The sequence below is a fragment of the Eucalyptus grandis genome, chromosome 1, assembly GCF_016545825.1.
Source record: "Eucalyptus grandis isolate ANBG69807.140 chromosome 1, ASM1654582v1, whole genome shotgun sequence".
NCBI lineage: Eukaryota > Viridiplantae > Streptophyta > Magnoliopsida > Myrtales > Myrtaceae > Eucalyptus > Eucalyptus grandis.
This window is the reverse complement of record NC_052612.1, coordinates 16355249-16375119: the sequence shown is the minus strand read 5'-3', so window position 1 is coordinate 16375119 and position 19871 is coordinate 16355249. Positions and strand designations below refer to the sequence as shown.

General features: G+C 38.4%; 1 protein-coding gene and 1 pseudogene across 1 annotated transcript; both read left to right on the top strand.

The window, feature by feature from the left end:
• Positions 1 to 73: 73 nt before the first annotated feature.
• On the top strand, positions 74 to 19425 carry LOC120291657 (annotated as a pseudogene).
• LOC120286277 (bifunctional purine biosynthesis protein PurH-like) lies at positions 4279 to 5293 on the top strand. The gene is made up of 2 exons (XM_039309330.1): positions 4279 to 4412; positions 4876 to 5293. Exons 1-2 carry the CDS (start codon positions 4393 to 4395, stop codon positions 5276 to 5278), a joined length of 423 nt encoding a protein of 140 aa, XP_039165264.1. The 5' UTR covers positions 4279 to 4392; the 3' UTR covers positions 5279 to 5293.
• Positions 19426 to 19871: the final 446 nt, after the last annotated feature.

The window sequence follows — 19871 nt, the reverse complement described above, 5'->3', positions numbered from 1 at the left end:
TATGAGATCATGGAGATTTGCTTATTATCGATTTTGGGATAAAGTGCTATTCAAATTCTCATGACCATGAAGATTTCCGATGAGGTTCAATTATCAAACTCGAGCAAGAGTATTTCGTTCTTCTTCTCTTCATAATCAGAAAATGTATAAGGAAATAATCGATTAATCCAAGCGTGGCAACTATCTCCAACATATTTTCAGCAAAATTTATTCGCAGGATAGAAAAATGCAACTTCAAAAGCATTTAGCATTTTTCCTTTGTGCCTTTGCCACGTCCCCGGCCGTCTTCCAGCGCCGCGCGGAGCAGAGCAAAGCATGTTGGGTTCTCCCGCCGTCTCCACCTCCTCCTCCGCCGCCGTCGCCGCTTCTTTCCGGAGCTCTTTGCTTCACTTCTCCACCATTCACCGGACCAGAGCTTGCCCTTCCACCTCTCAGCCGGTAGAAATTCCGGCGCAATTCGTTCATCTCATAAATATTTTTGTTTTCTTTTCGTTTGGTCCTTCTCTTTTTGTGTGGCTTTCAGTCTCAGCTCTCGACTCTATCTGCTTTCTCTCCGTCTTGCCTCATGGGAGTTGCAGGTACCTGTGGCGTGTGTTCGACTTCAATCGTGTTCGTCGTCGCGCGCTGCTCCTCCGATCAAAGCCATGGCTGCCGAGGCTGAGATTCTGTCCGCGCCCGACAAGGAGCTGCGCCTTTCTTCTTCTCGTACCCCTCTTTTCTCTCGTGTCTTTACCTTCCTCGTTGATCTTATCATTCCAGATTATGAAGAGGGCTGCTTCAGCGTCGTCGTTTTTTTTTTCTGGGCGTGTGCCCTTTCGTAAATGCATAAAAATCTGATTTTTTTTCCTTTCTTCAATGTTCAGGGGGCAAGCAGGCATTGATATCTTTGTCTGATAAAACTGATTTGGCTTTTCTTGGAAAGGGCCTCCAGGAATTGGGGTGAGGACTTTACTTTGCACACTTCTCTTGTGTGCGTGTTCGTGTGCGTGTGCGTGTGGTGTAGCTTAGGTGCTGAAGCCACGCTGTTTTTGTTGGATTATATTTTAGGCACGTTTCATTGCTTGAAAATAGTATTTTTATACAGGGGTGCGCATGGTATGAGTACTTGTCGGGTCAGCATATTCAAGTGTTCATGTTGTCTTAAACGGGTCAAATATTTAGGTATACTGTTGTCTCAACTGGAGGAACCGCATCTGCTCTGGAAAATGCTGGGTTGTCCGTCACCAAAGTGGAACAGCTTACTTGCTTCCCAGAGATGGTTTGTTTCTTTGTCCCTTTCTTGCATTGTATATTCTTTTCTTTCTTTAGTTTCCTTGTCTTAGGAAGCTGATTGTAACGAGTGATGACGACAGTCGAGATTGGCACTGCACTGATGCCATACAACTTGAAATCCCTCTTGGCTTCAAGTGGTTTTTCTGGGATCTTCACAGCTTTTGCTAACAGTATCATGCTACATCTATTCCTAACAATGGTGGCATAGATCAGATACCTTAACCACTTCAGACAGCTCAAGCCTTTCTAGCTTATGACAAAAAAAATCAATTTCTAGTTGTTAATGCTTATCAAGGATTATCAAGAGTTCCTCTACCAAGAGCATAGTTTCAAGATTCTGTCGTAAATGTGAGTGCCATTTGTCCTTAGGTGGCATAGAGCACCTGATGCCCCAAACTTATCTTCTCTCCCTTTTGAGATCCATTCATCCTTACAAACTTGTTGAACCATTGAAACATAGCGCATCTCTTTTCTTCTTCTATGCAAATACTCCTTGTCTTACTAAAAGTCAAAGTGAGTGCACTTCAATCTTGATTCTCTAGAGAAATCAGATGCGGATTTGCACTGTGCTTGCTGGCACCCCTTACTAAGGAGAATTACTTCCTTACTAAATTCAAGATCACAATATTCAATTAGTACATTTCGAGTAGTCATGGTGCCTCTCTTTGTGAACGGTTACTGTTGTTTAAGACCTTTGACCAAGGATTTCCCTCTTTAACATTCACATATGATAATTTCATCTCTTGTCTCTGCAACCAGGCGCACACCAAACAGAATAATCTTCTTTTGGCAAAATGATTTAGATTTTAACTTGGGAATGTTACACTACTCTATTAACAGCTGGATGGTCGCGTTAAGACCTTGTATCCTCATATTTATGGAGGAATCCTTGCTAGGAGGGACCAACAGCATCACCAGGAGGCTCTTGATAAGCATGGAATTGGTGAGTTTTCTTGTAGTAACATTCTGACCGTTTTTCAGCTTAGAAATTCTGAGGACAGACAAATAATGTTCTCGGCGTTACTATGGCCCTACATAATTTTACTATACTGAATGCAAGATGGAACTTGTGCAGGTACTTCTGATGTAGTGGTGGTTAATTTGTATCCTTTCTAGGACAAAGCTACCTCTGTGGTTGATTTGAAGATGGAATTGAGAATGTTGATATTGGTGGTCCTGCCACAATCAGAGCTGCTGCAAAGGTTTTTTACTATTACATGTTCATGTTCATTGTTATTAGAGCATAGACTTGCTTATGTTTCAGTTTTGCTTCATTGCATCTCAATTTGGACGTATGAGAGAATATGATTGTATTGGTGTCTTCGGTCACACTGGGCTCGCGGATATCCAGCAAACTTTGCTATGATGGCACTTGTAACTGAGGCATGTAATTGACTGAAAGCATGTTAACTTTTCCATTGAGATTGCGACTCCAGATTATCTTCTTACTATTTGCGTAATGATTTCTCTCATGCTTTTATGCTAAAACAACAATTTTTCTTGTTAAATTATAAACTAAAATAGGTATGTCTGATATGTTGCACTGTTTTTGAAGAAATGTTGCTGGCTTTGTGCCTTTATGTATCAATATGCATGTGGTAAATTTTTCTGTAATTTTGCATCAAGTGCCATTATATGCCCTTAATCTGAATTGATGTTGGCATTTATCTTCTAACAGAATCATCAGGATGTCTTAGTTGTGGTTGATTCACACGACTAGCCTGTGCTGCTGGAGTTCCTGAAGAGTAATGGAGATGATCAACAGTTCTGTAGAAAACTTTCTTGGAAGGCCTTTCAACGTGTTGCTTCCTATGATTCTGCAGTGTTAGAGTGGTTCTGTAGACAAACAACTGGAGCTATTCATCTGGTTTGTGTTCTCAATTGATGTCGTAGCCACTAAGGCAATAAAAAATGCATGTAGGTCTAAACACATGCAAGTAAGGGGCTTTTCTAGAGACTTGGTTCTGATGTATCCTTTAGTTTGTTTCCTTTGGAAATCAATAATTTCAGTAGGTTCTGTTACCTTGTTAGTTTTTCAGTAGGTTCTGTTACCTTGTTAGTTTTTAACTGATTTATGTGGAGGTTGACAACTCTTCCTTTTGATAGAGAAATTCCCTTCTAGCTTAACAGTGCCTCTATCTCTTAAAAGTTCTCTTCATTATGGTGAAAATCCCCAGCAGAAGGCTGCATGTGGACAATAGTCTTGCAGAGGTTAATTGAGGTGGTATTGCAACTGCAATCCAACATCAAGGAAAGGTGAGTCCTTGAATGTCATATTTTTACATCAAGGTCAAATCTTTTGAGGAAGTTGAAATTGCAGCGAATCTAGTAATTATCTAGCTTTGAAAACTTCATTAGATAGAGGAGGCAGTTTCTACAATTGATCTTGTTATCAAATGTAAATAATAGAAGCTATTTTCATCTAATAGCTAAAGCTTTTTGATAAATTGACAAAGGCCTCAAGAAATCAATATGGGATTAGAACATGAGGTACTCATTTCGAATCTCAGGCAATTTATTTGCTTCTTCGACATAATGATCTTCCATCCTTCAATTTGTGGTAAAATGCTAGCCTATGTGTGATGGTAAATATAGAGCATTTATATACCAAATTACTCCATCTGATCGGGTAGCTTCAACTTTTGGTTTTGTTGGCAGATTGACATAATATTACAAATCATTCTTAAGGAGCATCTAGTTTCTTTTTTTTCCATGTCAACTATCTGTATATGTTAGTGTGCAGAATGTTAGTTATAAGGAAACACTAATAGTGTTTTGCGAAGGAGATTAGCGATACAGGGGACTAATTGGCTTCCTTTTTAGTATCATAACCATGTCTTTGAGATGAGATTAGATGCTCCTTAGAAGTCTCTGAGCAATTGCAAGAATAGTTTTTTTCCATAAAGTTCTTTTACTTCATCAACAGATCATGGTAACAATAGCAGATCTCTCTCTCACATTTGTTGTGAATTACGTATTGATGCTGCAGGAAATGTCATATAACCATCTGGATGCGGATGCTGCCTTGAATTACGTATCCCAGTTTAGCGACCCTACATGTGTCGTTTTAAAGCATAAAAATCCTTGTGGGGTGGTTTTCGGTGGTTGTATTGTTGAAGCATGCACATTAGCAGTCAAAGGTTAGCGCCTTTGGTGGTATAGTGGCCTTTCAACGTAGAAATTGATGAGGTATATACTTATTTCATTATGTAAGTTACAAAAAGAAAATTCTAATTTCCTTATATAGTAGACCCACCGAATCCAAATATAGTAAACTGAAAGAGGCTTGTCATTTTTTAAATCCATAGAGTTCCAGATTGAAGCTCATTCTTGAGTCAACTAGTTTGAGCTACGAATTAGGCTACAAATGTTATGCCTATTGTCACTTTGCATAATATATAATAATTCTCTGGTAAATACAAAGGATCGCGAGTTTTTGAAACTTAAAACCTCATTCAGTACGGGCGTCCCTCGAAATTGAACAACAATGCTGGTGTAGGTGTGGGTCTCCTATTGCTGAGTCAGTATTGTAATGTTTCACTTGATAAAATTTATTGAGCTGAACATCAACACTAACCTTGCATTGTCCTACTGTGCATATAGAAGCCCAACTGATGGCGAAACTCGAATGTTCTATGAGACTGTGGTGGCACCAAAGTACTCCAAGAAGGGGCTAGAGGTTCTCCGTGGGAAGTCGAAAACGTTGAGGATCCTGGAAGCGAAGAAGAACGAAGACGGGAAGCTTTCATTGAGACAGGTCGGTGGGAGATGGCTGGCTCAGGATTCTGATAATTTTACTCCCGCAGACATTCAATTCAATGTGGTCTCAGGGACGGCTCCGCAAGATAGCGAGCTTGAAGACGCGAAGTTTGCATGGCTCTGCGTTGAGCACATTGAGTACACTCACGCTCCAAGTTTTAACATTCCTGGTGCAATTACCCAAAGAAAAATCATTAACTCGGTCTTATATCCATTATACGCATTTCGATATAGCATTTCGATATAATCCAGAATTTTTTCATTTTTGTGGCTTTGCCAATATAGTTCTAATGTTGTGGCATCCTAATTATGTCACTGAGACAAAACAGTATTTCGTATCAAGTAATTGGTCTGATGTAAATGACCATTATCTAAAAATATTCTAAGGGCGTTCTAGTGCGTTGTAGATTCTTATCCAAGACTTGTATCATTTGATGATACCATGTGAATCACTAGAAACATGTTATAGAATTTGAAGATCGAAATTGTGATGAAGGCTGATGTAGGCTTCAATCACCTGTAGTATAAGTTGTATTTCAAATATGGGGCTCTATTTTAAAGATACAGTGAGTTTAACCTTCAAGAGTGTGAAGCTACGTCAGTTAAAAAAAAATACAAATAACATTACTCGAAAATCATTTTGAATAAATTTGTCCATGTAAATTGCCAGCAGAGCCTAAAGGATGGCCAATGATGGCTGTAGTGCTACATAACATCACTATTTTCAGGAAAAAATTGACAAGCAAGACTATATTGGAATTTAATACAAAAGTTCAGAATTGCATTTGACCAATTGAAAATTTTAGAACTACATCGGAATCTATATGATAGATTTAGGATTAAATTAGTCATTTTCACACCCTTAACTAAACCTAGCCTTAATAATAATAATAATAATATCCAAAAGTTGGAAAGAAAAACAGATTTTATTTATTTATTTATATAGGAAAGTTGAGAAACGAGTAAAGGATCTATGTAGAAAGGAAAAGACTGAAATGTTCAAAATTATAATACAAAAATAGTTATGTTAGTGGTCGAGATTTATAAGAAAATTTGGCACTTATCTATTTTTAGTAGATAGAGTTTACATGATTCTTGAACTTTATAAATATATTTTCCTAGTCACATTAACAATTATTTAAGGACTTCTTCTATTAGTTGATAATGTTTTGAATACCTTAGCTAACCGGTGTTTCCTTGCAAGTGGGATTAAGTTTGATTTTAGTCTCTAACTTATGTTGTCTGTGCATTTGGATCCTTCAATTTTAGTTTTTTGGGGAATCAACTCCTCCAACTCTACCCCATTCTCGGTCAAGTCCTTAAATAACTTTTAGTATGTTGGTGTGGCATGTTAGGATGATTTTTTATTATTATTGAAAAAGGTAAAAGTCAGTAATGTTAACATCAAAAGAAACTAGTTTTGTTCTAGGAAAAAATAAGAGAGTAATATGTAGAAGACAAAGGTGGAAAAGCGAGAGACACGAGAAGTATTGGAGGATTTGGTGGCCGCGAACGCCGTGGCGGTGATTGGTGATAATTGGAAAATGTGAAGAACTTATTACAAGTTTGACCTTCAAAAAGCGGTCATGGTGGACTCCAGTTGTCCATTGAAGTGGGAATGGCTTCCTCTATTGAGGATCCAATCGCATAAATATGATGAATTAGAGGATCAAAAATAGATTTATCCCAATTTGAAGAAAAAACTCAACTCGAACGAGATACGCAACACTCGATATTGGAATGATCAGGTGCTTTACTAGCATTTTCTCACATAATTCTTCTACATCAGGTTGTAATTGCTTTTTCATGTGCAAATCAATCAAGCCACACAAGCTAGCTTAAATTAGTATGAATTACAGCGCAAGACTAAGTCAAGTCCATGTCTCATTAGTTTGGATTTTACGAAAGTCAAATTTGAGCTCAAGTTTGAATCAAGCTCCAATAGAAACTCATCTATGATAATCGAGTTGAATCAAACTAAGTCGTTTCAAGTTTATAAAAATAAATCACGAGTCAAGTTCGATTTGAAAAAAGAATTGAGCTTCGATTGAGTTTAAATCAAGTATCCAAGTTTTAAATTCTCGAGTTAAGTCTAGGTCAAATGTAAATAATAGACAATATTTGACTAGACCTCTTCTAAGTACCCACTGAAAAATATCCTCAACAACACTTAAAAGTCGGTCTCGGTCATCACTAGACATTCGTTCAAAGGGAATCTTGCATATGATTGTGACTTTGCGCAAGATGACATTACTTAAGGTGGAAAAGCAAAGAAAATTTGGACATGGAATATTACGTAGCATCTGCCATGGAAGTCAGCCCCAACAAATACGTTCCCAGTGCAAACCCATAGTACAATTACGATATAATTAAATTGAGTTTGCTTATAAGAATCATTCGCACACTAATCAAGATTACTAAAATATTAGGAACCCTTAAGTAGGCCCAAGCCCAAATTAACCAAAAAAAAAAAAAAAAAACCATCAATCCATAAAAATAAAAATAAAAATTCGTTTTCAATTAGTTATCAAATTTTAACGAGTGATCAAAAGCTACTTTCTTTTAATTGAGAACTTGTGACATTTTCAGCAATCTTTTGCCCATTGACTATCTCTAACCTAAAAACTAGCCCATTCACATAGAAACTTGAATTCACGTTTGATTCAATATCTAACTTCAGCGGTCGTGACGACTATGGATTCAATATAAAATCCAACGCTTTTTGAAGCGCAAATTTCTCGATCATTCTAATCAACCAAATTCTGTTTTCATGACTAACAATAGATTATAAACCAATTCCTAAGCTCGTCATGTCCTACTTATTGAAGTTTGATTTTTCTTGATCTGGCCGCGCAGCTTAAATTGACGCCAAGAAATCCGCAAAACGATTACGGAAAAGACGACATACCCAAACGCGTTTTTGCTCCTATACCCTACACATGATTCCACGGAGAAAGCAACACAACATCGTCAGTCCCGCAATCAACGTTAAGACTAGACAGAATCGTCCCCACCAGCAGGCGTTTACTTTGACTGCTCCCAATTTCCAAGCTGAAGCATCCCCTGTTTTTCCTCCCCCTCCTCCCTTGCAATTCTCTGTTCTTGAAATAAAATAAATGGCAAGGGTTTTTTTTTTTTTTTTTTTTGGGTTTTTCCTTCTTTCCTGCAGTAGCCGAACATGCTTACAGTTCGCTTTTTCTTTTCTTTCTCTTGAACATGCTTACAGTACGCTTTTTCTTTTCTTTCTTTTAATTTTAAATCTTCTTGGATTTTTCGCTCTTTTATTTTCCTTTAAACCACATAACGCCCATTGTTTCATCGTTTTTCTTTCAGCCTGTCTCCCTTTTCTTCTTATTTTTCTTTTCAGTTTAATAAAAGAGAAATTTATTCTTAGTTTTGCTCATTTGGTTTTTCATTCTATCTTTTCAACATATTATTGTATGGTGTAAACGAAATGACTCGACTACACAAATTTGACAAGTTTTATGACTCAACTGTACTTTCCTAATTAGTTTTAGGACTTTCAGTAAACATATCTTTTCATTCAAAGAGAATGTTGCCATGACTTTGTGCAAGATGACACCACTTAAGGTGGAAAAGCAAAGCAAATTTGAACATGGAACATTATCTTGCACCTACCGTGGAGGTCAGCCCTAGTAGTTCCCAATGTAGATCCATAATACAATCACGATATAATTAAATTGAGTCTACTTATAAGAATCATTATTACCACACTAGTCAAGATTACCAAAATAGTAGGAACACTTAAGTAGACACAATCACAAATCAACAAAAGAACAACCATAAATTGATAGAAAATTTTCATTTTCAATTAGTTATCAAATTTTAACAAGTGATCAAAAGGTACTTTTTTTTAATAGAGAAATTGAGACATTTTCAGCAACTTTTTGTCTGTCGACTATTTTCGATCCCAAAACAGGTCAATTTACACAAAAATCAAATCCATCTCTAATGCAATATTGACTTTAGTGATTGTAACGAGTATGGATTAAATATAAAATTTACCATTTTTTGAAGTGCAAATATCTCAATCGTTCTAATACGGAACCATCCTTTGGATTTGGGCACTACTCGACAATCTCTATTTTCATCACTAACCATAGTTTATAAACCAATTCCTTAAGCTGGTCATATCTTATCTATTGAAGTTTGATTTTTCTTGATCTGGCCAGCGCCACCTAAATTGACGCCAAGATATCCGCAAACGAATAAAGAAAAGCGGACTTTGACGCGGGTCTGCTCCCATTCCCTATACATTATTCCCGCAACGGACGCTAACGCTAGACAAAATCGTCCTCCCTTGCCCATTTTGCACGATGGAGATGGGCCCATGATACTTTCCCAGCGTGTACTGTGGATCAATTCCACGCGCATATAGTTAGTTTTTTCTTTTCTTTCTTTTAATTTTAAATCTTTTTGAATTTTCCCCTTTTTTATTTTTATTTTCCTTTAAACCACTAAAGATAACGTCCATTTTTTCAAATTTGAGCTCAAGTTTGAATCAAGCTCCAATAGAAACTCATCTATGATAATCAAGTTGAATCAAACTAAGTCGTTTCAAGTTTATAAAAATAAATCACGAGTCAAGTTCGATTTGAAAAAAGAATTGAGCTTCGATTGAGTTTAAATCAAGTATCCAAGTTTTAAATTCTCGAGTTAAGTCTAGGTCAAATGTAAATAATAGACAATATTTGACTAGACCTCTTCTAAGTACCCGCTGAAAAATATCCTCAACAACACTTAAAAGTCGGTCTCGGTCATCACTAGACATTCGTTCAAAGGGAATCTTGCATATGATTGTGACTTTGCGCAAGATGACATTACTTAAGGTGGGTGGAAAAGCAAAGAAAATTTGGACATGGAATATTACGTAGCATCAGCCATGGAAGTCAGCCCCAACAAATACGTTCCCAGTGCAAACCCATAGTACAATTACGATATAATTAAATTGAGTTTGCTTATAAGAATCATTCGCACACTAATCAAGATTACTAAAATATTAGGAACCCTTAAGTAGGCCCAAGCCCAAATTAACCACAAAAAAAAAAAAACCATCAATCCATAAAAAAATAAAAATAAAAATTCGTTTTCAATTAGTTATCAAATTTTAACGAGTGATCAAAAGCTACTTTCTTTTAATTGAGAACTTGTGACATTTTCAGCAATCTTTTGCCCATTGACTATCTCTAACCTAAAAACTAGCCTATTCACATGAAACTTGAATTGCGTTTGATTGATATCTAACTTCACACGTGGCATTATGGATTGATATAAATCCAACGCTTTTTGAAGCGCAAATTTCTCGATCATTCTAATCAACCAAATTCTGTTTTCATGACTAACAATAGATTATAAACCAATTCCCTAAGCTCGTCATGTCCTACTTATTGAAGTTTGATTTTTCTTGATCTGGCCGCGCAGCTTAAATTGACGCCAAGAAATCCGCAAAACGATTACGGAAAAGACGACATACCCAAACGCGTTTTGCTCCTATACCCTACACATGATTCCACGGAGAAAGCAACACAACATCGTCAGTCCCGCAATCAACGTTAAGACTAGACAGAATCGTCCCCACCAGCAGGCGTTTACTTTGACTGCTCCCAATTTCCAAGCTGAAGCATCCCCTGTTTTCCTCCCCCTCCTCCCTTGCAATTCTCTGTTCTTGAAATAAAATAAATGGCAAGGGTTTTTTTTTTTTTTTTTTTTTTTTGGGTTTTCCTTCTTTCCTGCAGTAGCCGAATATGCTTACAGTTCGCTTTTTCTTTTCTTTCTTTTGAACATGCTTACAGTACGCTTTTCCTTTTCTTTCTTTTTAATTTTAATTTTAATTTTTTTTGGATTTTTCACTCTTTTTATTTTCCTTTAAACCACATAATGCCTGTTGTTTCATAGTTTTTCTTTTAGCCTGTTTCCTTTTTCTTCTTATTTTTCTTTTCAGTTTAATAAAATCTAATCCATCTTTGATTCAATATTGACTTTAGTGGTTGTAACGAGTATGGATCAAATATAAAATTTACCGTTTTTTGAAGTGCAAATATCTCGATCGTTCTAATATCGAATCATCCTTTGGATTTGGGCACTACTCGACGATCTCTATTTTCATCACTAATTATAACTTATAAACCAATTCCTTAAGCTGGTCATGTCCTATCTATTGAAGTTTGATTTTTCTTGATCTGGCCGGCGCTACCTAAATTGACGCCAAGATATCCGCAAACGAATAAAGAAAAGCGTACTTCGACGCGGGTCTGCTCCCATTCCCTATGCATGAGTTTGCAGAGAAAGCAACGTAGCATCATCAGTCTCGCAACGGACGCTAACACTAGACAAAATCGTCCCTTTCCCCTCCTCCCTTGCCCATTTTGCACGATGGAGATGGGCCCATGGTACTTTCTCAGCATGCACTGTGGATCAATTCCACACGCATACAGTTCGCCTTTTCTTTTCTTTCTTTTAATTTTAAATCTTTTTGAATTTCCCCTTTTTATTTTCCTTTAAACCACTAAAGATAACGTCCATTTTTTCATCGTTTTCCTTGTTCTTCTTATTTTTCCTTTCGGTTTACTCTTAGTTTTTTTCTTATTCGGGTTTTCATTCTACTTTTGAACATATTATTGTATTTTCCTGTTTCATATTTCGTAATTAATGCATAATATTTTGTGATTTTATAGTTTATACTTTTTTTCTCTTTTGATAGTACTATAAAATATTTACAATCAAATTCAAATATAAGTAAATCATTTGATTTCTTTTCTTGAATCTACTTATTGAATAAAGAAAGAGAATTTAATATATGTGTTTTAGTGTTACGGTCAAATGCTATTATTTCTATCCATTATTTACTTTTAATGGATCTCTACATGTTCATGTGAGTACAAAAACGAAACCGATCACATAATATCATTTGTTTTATGATCTTAAAAAAAAAAAAGACGAACCATAGATATTTCCGAGGAAGTCATGTTCTAATCTCAACATTTCAAGTTTTTTTTTCCCTCTTTTCTCCTGGAAAATAAAACTATGGCCTTTCGTTTCGATTGAAAAAACATTTTAAATAAAGAATTTTTGTGCTAGTATCGTCGAAAGTGAAATAAAAGCCAAACTTCGGTGACTAAGGAATGACATCCGAACATCAACACCAGGCTTTGCGCTTTCCTTTGACAACTCCTCTTCCCGCTCTCTTCCTCAACCTCTTCCTCCAATGAACGGTTCGATTGTCTCATGGCTTCTTTTTGCCATAGCCACAATCTCCATTTTCTCTAACGTTGCTACTATGGCTTCAGCGTCAGCCCAGTGTCTCGATGTCGACCAGAGATCACTCTTGCTCGAGCTGAGAAACACCCTCGTCTTTAAAGCCTCCATGTCTTCCAAGCTAGTACAGTGGGACCAAAGTGCCGATTCATGGAGTGGCGTGACGTGCGAGGACGGACTCGTGGTCGGTCTTGATTTGAGCAATGAGTCGATCTCTGGCGGAATTGACGATTCGTCGAGCCTCTTCAGGCTCGAGTTCCTTCAGAATCTGAACTTGGCATTCAATGACTTCAACTCCACGGCAATTCCACCGGCCCTCGCGAATCTCAGTCACTTGGCACATCTCAACTTGTCCAATGCTGGATTCACTGGGCAGATTCCTGTGGAGCTATCGCGCCTAAAGAATCTACGTACTCTTGATCTTAGTCTAATTTACTGCCCTGGTGAGCCTTTGCTGATGTTGGAGAAACCCAATTTAGGTTCATTAATTGGGGATTTAGGGGAGTTGAGAGAGCTCTACCTTGATGGGGTCAATTTGTTTGCTGAGGAAAGTGAGTGGTGTGACTCCTTGTCTTCTTCAGTGCTGAAACTTGAGGTGTTGAGCATGTCTTGTTGTTCTCTGTCTGGTCCTATTGACCCTTCCCTTATGAGTCTGACTAATCTCTCGGTCATTCAACTTGATTCCAACTTGTTATCCACAGTTCCTCAGTTCTTAGTGAATTTCTCCAGCTTGAAAACTCTGAGCCTAATTGATTGTAACCTACATGGAGAACTTCCTCATGAAATCTTCCAGGTACAAACACTTCAAATCCTTGACCTATCTTGCAACGAACTCCTTCAGGGTTCTTTGCCAAAATTTCCGGAGAATGGTTCTCTTCAAACATTGGTTCTTAGCTACACAAATGTGTCTGGGAGGCTCCCAGATTCAATTGGTAGTCTTAGGAATCTGTCGAGAATAGAATTGGTGAAATGCCGCTTTCATGGAAATATCCCAAGCTCTTTTGCGAATCTCTTGCGACTTTCTTATTTGGACTTCTCATTCAACAATTTTACTGGTCCAATTCCATCGCTCAGCAAGTCCAAGAATCTAACACAAGTCACTTTGTCCCACAATAGTCTAATTGGTTCGATTGATTCAACACAATGGGAATCCCTCTCAAGTCTTCTTAATCTCAACCTCCGATTCAATTTACTTGAAGGAAATATTCCGTCATCTCTATTCACACATCCATCTATTCGGGGGCTATATCTTTCCAACAATCGATTTTCTGGTCAATTGGAGGGATCTCATGATGCTCCCTCACACATGCTGCAACTACTTGATTTGAGCAACACCAACATAGAAGGAGAACTACCGACGTCTATATGGGAACTCCGAGGGCTCAAGTACCTCTCACTTTCTTCCAATAATTTTAGTGGCTCATTCCATATTAATTGGGTTCATCAATTGAGATATCTTTCGTATTTGGATCTTTCCTACAATCATTTCTCCATTGATGCCACAAATACTGCTTCCCAAGCATTTTCATTTCCTAATCTTAGAGCCTTATATTTGGCTTCTTGCCAGTTGACGACATTGCCTCGGTTTTTGGCTAACCAGTCTGAATTGATCATCCTTGACCTCTCCCACAATTATATTCAAGGGGATATACCAAGATGGATATGGACCCTAGAAAGTCTTGATCGTCTCAATTTTTCCTTTAATTTATTTGAAGATTTCGAAACACCCCTAGGCAATCTTACTTTTGGTCCGAGGCTTGTCGACCTCCATTCAAACAAGCTCCGAGGGAATATGCCACCCTTGCCATCAAATATTTACTACTTGGATTTATCAAGTAACAACATATATTCTGTTATTCCGGATGACATCGGCGACAACTTACAAAACTTGGATTTCTTCTCCCTTTCGCAGAATAATTTCCATGCGTGCATCCCACAGTCTATTTGCAAAGTTAGTTCTCTTCAAGTGCTTGACTTATCGCATAACCATATGAATGGAACTATTCCTGATTGTTTAATGGAGTTGAAGTCCCTCATTGTATTGAATGTAAGGAACAACCAATTCAATGGCGAAATTCCACAAAACATCCCGAGAACATGCAATCTGAAGACATTGGATATCAGTGAGAATTTGTTGCAAGGCCAGATTCCGTTATCATTGGCAAATTGCATGACATTGGATTTCGTGAACATTGGGGACAATCAAATAGATGGGACATTTCCGTGCCATCTCGAGTCTATATCGAGTCTCCGTATCCTCGTTTTACGATCCAACAAATTGCATGGGGAAATTGGATGTCCGCATAGTCGTAGCTCCTGGCAGATGCTTCAAATCATTGACTTGTCTTCAAATGATTTTGGCGGCATGCTACCTACGAGTCTCCTGGCATCTTGGGAGGCTATGAAGGCCAATGTCAACTTTGATCACCTGCAATATCAGTCTGCCCGTTACCAACTTGATGTGGTTTACTATGAAGTAACACTGAGTGTAACCTTGAAAGATATACGGTTAGAACTCGTTAAGATCCTCACTATTTTCACGTCCATCGACTTCTCGAGCAATAGATTGGAGGGTCCAATACCCAATACAATTGGAGATCTCAAAGCACTTCATGTCCTCAACCTATCACACAATGCCATCTCAAGTTCAATTCCTCCTATTTTTGGGAATTTGCATCAGATTGAGTCGCTGGATCTATCGGTGAATTACCTTAATGGAACCATACCAGCTCAACTTGCAAATCTCAATTTCCTTTCGTTGCTGAACCTCTCAAACAATCAACTTGTAGGAAACATCCCAACAAGCGGACAATTTCTCACATTTTCTAGAAGTTCTTTTGAAGGGAACCTCGGATTGTGTGGGCTTCAGCTCAACAAAAGTTGCTCAATTACCCCAAACGGGACGGAAGAAGTTGATGCCGATGGCGACAATGATGATAGCGAGAAAAAGTGGTTTTACATGGGCCTACCGCTTGGGTTCGTCGTTGGTTTCTGGATTTTTTGTGGTCCATTAATGTTTGTGAGATCATGGAGATTTGCTTATTATCGATTTTGGGATAGAGTGGTATTCAAATTCTCACGACCATGAAGATTTCCCATGAGGTTCAATTATCAAACAAGAGTATTTCGTTCTTCTTCCCTTCATAATCAGAAAATGTATAAGAAAATGTATCAGCAAAATTTATTCGCAGGATAGAAAAATGCAACTTCAAAAGCATTTAGCATTTTTCCTTTGTCCACGGCTGTCTTCCAGCGCCGCGCGAAGAAGGTAAGGGGTTTTGTTGGGTTCTCCCTCGCCTCCACCTCCTCCGCCGCTGCTTCTTTTTGGAGCTCTTTGCTTCACTTCTCCACCATTCACCGGACCAGAACTTGACCTTCCTGTAACGACCCGGGCCCACTGTATGATATTGTCCGCTTTGAACACTGAGTCCTCAGTGTTTTAAAACGGTCACACAAGTTAAGGGGCCCAAGTATTGGCCCTGGACTCCCCCTAAGCGATGTGGGACAAGAGGGAGAGGACTCCTTCCTTGCACATGTCCGGGGACCGAGGCGCGGACGCACCGCCATCCCTCCTCTCCGCGCACCGCCGCTCGGGTCGTCACACTTCCACCTCTCAGCCGGTAGAAATTCCGGCGCAATTCGTTCATCTCATAAATTTTTTGTTTTCTTTTCGTTTGGTCCTTCTCTTTTTGTGTGGCTTTCAGTCTCAGCTCTCGACCTCTCTGCTTTTTCTCCGTCTTGTCTCATGGGGGTTGCAGGTACCTGTGGCGTGTGTTCGACTTCAATCGTGTTCTTCGTCGCGCGCTGCTCCTCCGATCAAAGCCATGGCTGCAGAGGCTGAGATTCTGTCCGCGCCCGACAAGGAGCTACTCCCTTCTTCTACTCGTACCCCTCTTTTCTCTCGTGTCTTTAACTTCTTCGTTGATCTTATCATTCCAGATTATGAAGAGGGCTGCTTCAGCCTCGTCGTTCTTTTTTTTCTTGGCGTGTGCCCTTTTGTAAATGCAACAAAAATCTGATTTTTTTTCCTCTCTTCAATGTTCGGGGGGCAAGCAGGCGTTGATATCTTTGTCTGACAAAACTGATTTGGCTTTTCTTGGAAAGGGCCTCCAGGAATTGGGGTGAGGACTTTAGTTTGCACACTTCTCTTGTGTGCGTGTTCTTATGCGTATGCGTGTGCGTGTGGTGTAGCTTAGGTGCTGAAGCCACGCTGTTTTTGTTGGATTGGATTTTGGGCACGTTTCATTGCTTGTGGATTGTATTTTTATACAGGGGTGTGCATGGTATGAGTACTCGTCGGGTCAGCATATTCAAGTGTTCATGTTGTCTTAACCGATTAAAACATTTAGGTATACTGTTGTCTCAACTGGAGGAACCGCATCTGCTCTGGAAAATGCTGGGTTGTCCGTCACCAAAGTGGAACAGCTTACTTGCCTCCCGGAGATGGTTTGTTTCTTTGTCCCTTACTTGCATTGTTTATTCTTTTCGTTCTTTAGTTGCCTTGTCTTAGGAGGCTGATTGTAACGAGTGATGATGACGGTCGAGATTGGCACTGCACTGATGCCATACAATTTGAAATCCCTCTTGGCTTCAAGTGGTTTTTCTGGGATCTTCACAGCTTTTGCTAACATTATCATGCTACATCTATTCCTAACAATGGTGGCATAAATCAGATATCTTAACCACTTCAGACAGCTCAAGACTTTCCAGCTCATGACAAAAAAAATCAATTTCTAGTCATTAATGCTCATCAAAGATTTTCGAAAGTTCCTCTACTGAGACCATATTTTCAAGATTCTGTCGTGAATGTGAGTGCCATTTGTCCTTAGGCGGCATAGAGCACCTGATGCCCCAAACTTATATTTTCTCCCTTTTGAGATCCATTCATCCTTACAAACTTGTTGAGCCATCGAAACCTAGCACATCTCTTTTCTTATTTTCTGCAAATACTTCTTGTCTTACTAATGGTCAAAGTGAGTGCATCTTTTAAAGAAATCAGATGCGGATTTGCACTGTGCTTGCTTGCACCCCTTACTAAGAAGAATTACTTCCCTGGTAAATTCAAGATCACAATATTCAATTAGTATATTTCAAGTAGTCATGGTGCCTCTCTTTGTGAGTGGTTGTTATCTCTGTTGTTTGAGACCTTTGACCAAGGATTTCCCTCTTTGACATTCACATATGATAATTTCATCTCTTGTCTCTGCAACCAGGCGCACACCAAACAGAATAATCTTCTTTTGGCAAAATGATTTAGATTTTAACTTGGGAATGTTACATTACCCTATTTAACAGCTGGATGGTCGCATAAAGACCTTGCATCCTCATATTCGTGGAGGAATTTTTGCTAGGAGAGATCAACAGCATCACATGGAGGCTCTTGATAAGCATGGAATTGGTGAGTTTCCTGTGGTAACATTCTGACCGTTTTTCAGCTTAGAAATTCTGAGGATAAACAAATAATGTTCTTGGCGTTACTATGGTCCTACATAATTTTACTATACTAAATGCAAGATGGAACTTGTGCAGGTACTTCTGATGTAGTGGTGATTAATTTGTATCCTTTCTACGACATAGCTACCTCTGTGGTTGATTTGAAGATGGAATTGAGAATGTTGATATTGGTGGTCCTGCCACGATCAGAGCTGCTGCAAAGGTTTTTTACTATTACATGTTCATGTTCATTGTTATTAGAGCATAGACTTGCTTATGTTTCAGTTTTGCTTCATTGCATCTCAATTTGGACGTATGAGAGAATATGATTGTATTGGTGTCTTCGGTCACACTGGGCTTGCGGATATCCAGCAAACTTTGCTATGACGGCACTTGTAACTGAGGCATGTAATTGACTGAAAGCATGTTAACTTTTCCATTGAGATTGCGACCCCAGATTATCTTCTTACTATTTGGGTAATGATTTCTCTCATGCTTTTATGCTAAAACAACAATTTTGCTTGTTAAATTATAAACTAAAATAGGTATGTCCGATATGTTGCACTTTTTTGAAGAAATGTTGCTGGCTTTGTGCCTTTTTGTATCAATATACATGTGGTAAATTTTTCTATAATTTTGTATCAAGTGCCATTATATGCCCTTAATCTGAATTGATGTTGGCATTTATCTTCTAACAGAATCATCAGGATGTCTCACTTGTGGTTGATTCACACGACTACCCTGTGCTGCTGGAGTTCCTGAAGAGTAATGGAGATGATCAACAGTTTCATAGAAAACTTTCTTGGAAGGCCTTTCAACGTGTTGCTTCCTATGATTCTGCAGTGTTAGAGTGGCTCTGGAGACAAACGAATGGAGGTATTCATCTGGTTCGTGTTCTCAATTGATGTCATAGCCACTAAGGCAATTAAAAATGCATGTAGGTCTAAACACATGCAAGTAAGGGGCTTTTTTAGAGACTTGGTTCTGCTGTATTCTTTAGTTCGTTTCCTTTGGAAATCAATAATTTCAGTAGGTTCTGTTACCTTGTTAGTTTTTAACTGATTTATGTGGAGGTTGACAACTCTTCCTTTTGATAGGAAATTCCCTTCTAGCTTAACAGTGCCTCTATCTCTTAAAAGTTCTCTTCATTATGGTGAAAATCCCCAGCAGAAGGCTGCATGTGGACAAGAGTCTTGCTGAGGTTAATGGAGGTGGTATTGCAACTGCAATCCAACATCATGGAAAGGTGAGTCCTTGAATGTCATATTTTTACATCAAGGTCAATCTTTTGAGGAAGTTGAAATTGCAGCGAATCTAGTAATTATCTAGCTTTGAAAACTTCATTAGATAGAGGAGGCAGTTTCTAAAATTGAATCTTGTTATTGAATGTAAATAATAGAAGCTATTTTCATCTAATAGCTAAAGCTTTTTGATAAATTGACAAAGGCCTTAAGAAATCAATATGGGATTAGAACAGGAGGTACTCATTTCCAATCTCTCAGGCAGTTTATTTGCTTCTTCAACATAATGATCTTCCACCCTTCAATTTGTGGTAAAATGCTAGCCTATGTGTGATGGCAAATATAGAGCATTTATATACCAAATTACTCCATCTGATTGGGTAGCTTCAACTTTTGGTTTTGTTGGCAGGTTGACATAATATTACAAATCATTCTTAAGGAGCATCTAGTTTCTTTTTTTTCCATGTCAACTATCTGTATATGTTAGTGTGCAGAATGTTAGTGGAAACACTAATAATGTTTTACGAAGGAGATTAGCGATACAGGGGACTAATTGGCTTCCTTTTTAGTATCATAACCATGTGTTTGAGATGAGATTAGATGCTCTTTAGAAGTCTCTGAGCAATTGCAAGAATAGTTTTTTTCCATAAAGTTCTTTTACTTCATCAACAGATCATGTTAACAATAGCAGATCTCTCTCTCATTTGTTGTGAATTATGTATTGATGCTGCAGGAAGTGTCATATAACCATCTGGATGCGGATGCTGCCTTGAATTACGTATCCCAGTTTAGCGACCCTACATGTGTCGTTTTAAAGCATAAAAATCCTTGTGGGGTGGTTTTCGGTGGTTGTATTGTTGAAGCATGCACATTAGCAGTCAAAGGTTAGTG

Bases quoted from the DNA above. Each gene is read 5' to 3' on its own strand.
- LOC120286277 (XM_039309330.1), top strand. From the start codon at position 4,393: ATGCACATTAGCAGTCAAAG. The intron at 4,413-4,875 runs GTTAGCGCCTTT...CTGTGCATATAG, and splicing joins ATGCACATTAGCAGTCAAAG to AAGCCCAACTGATGGCGAAA.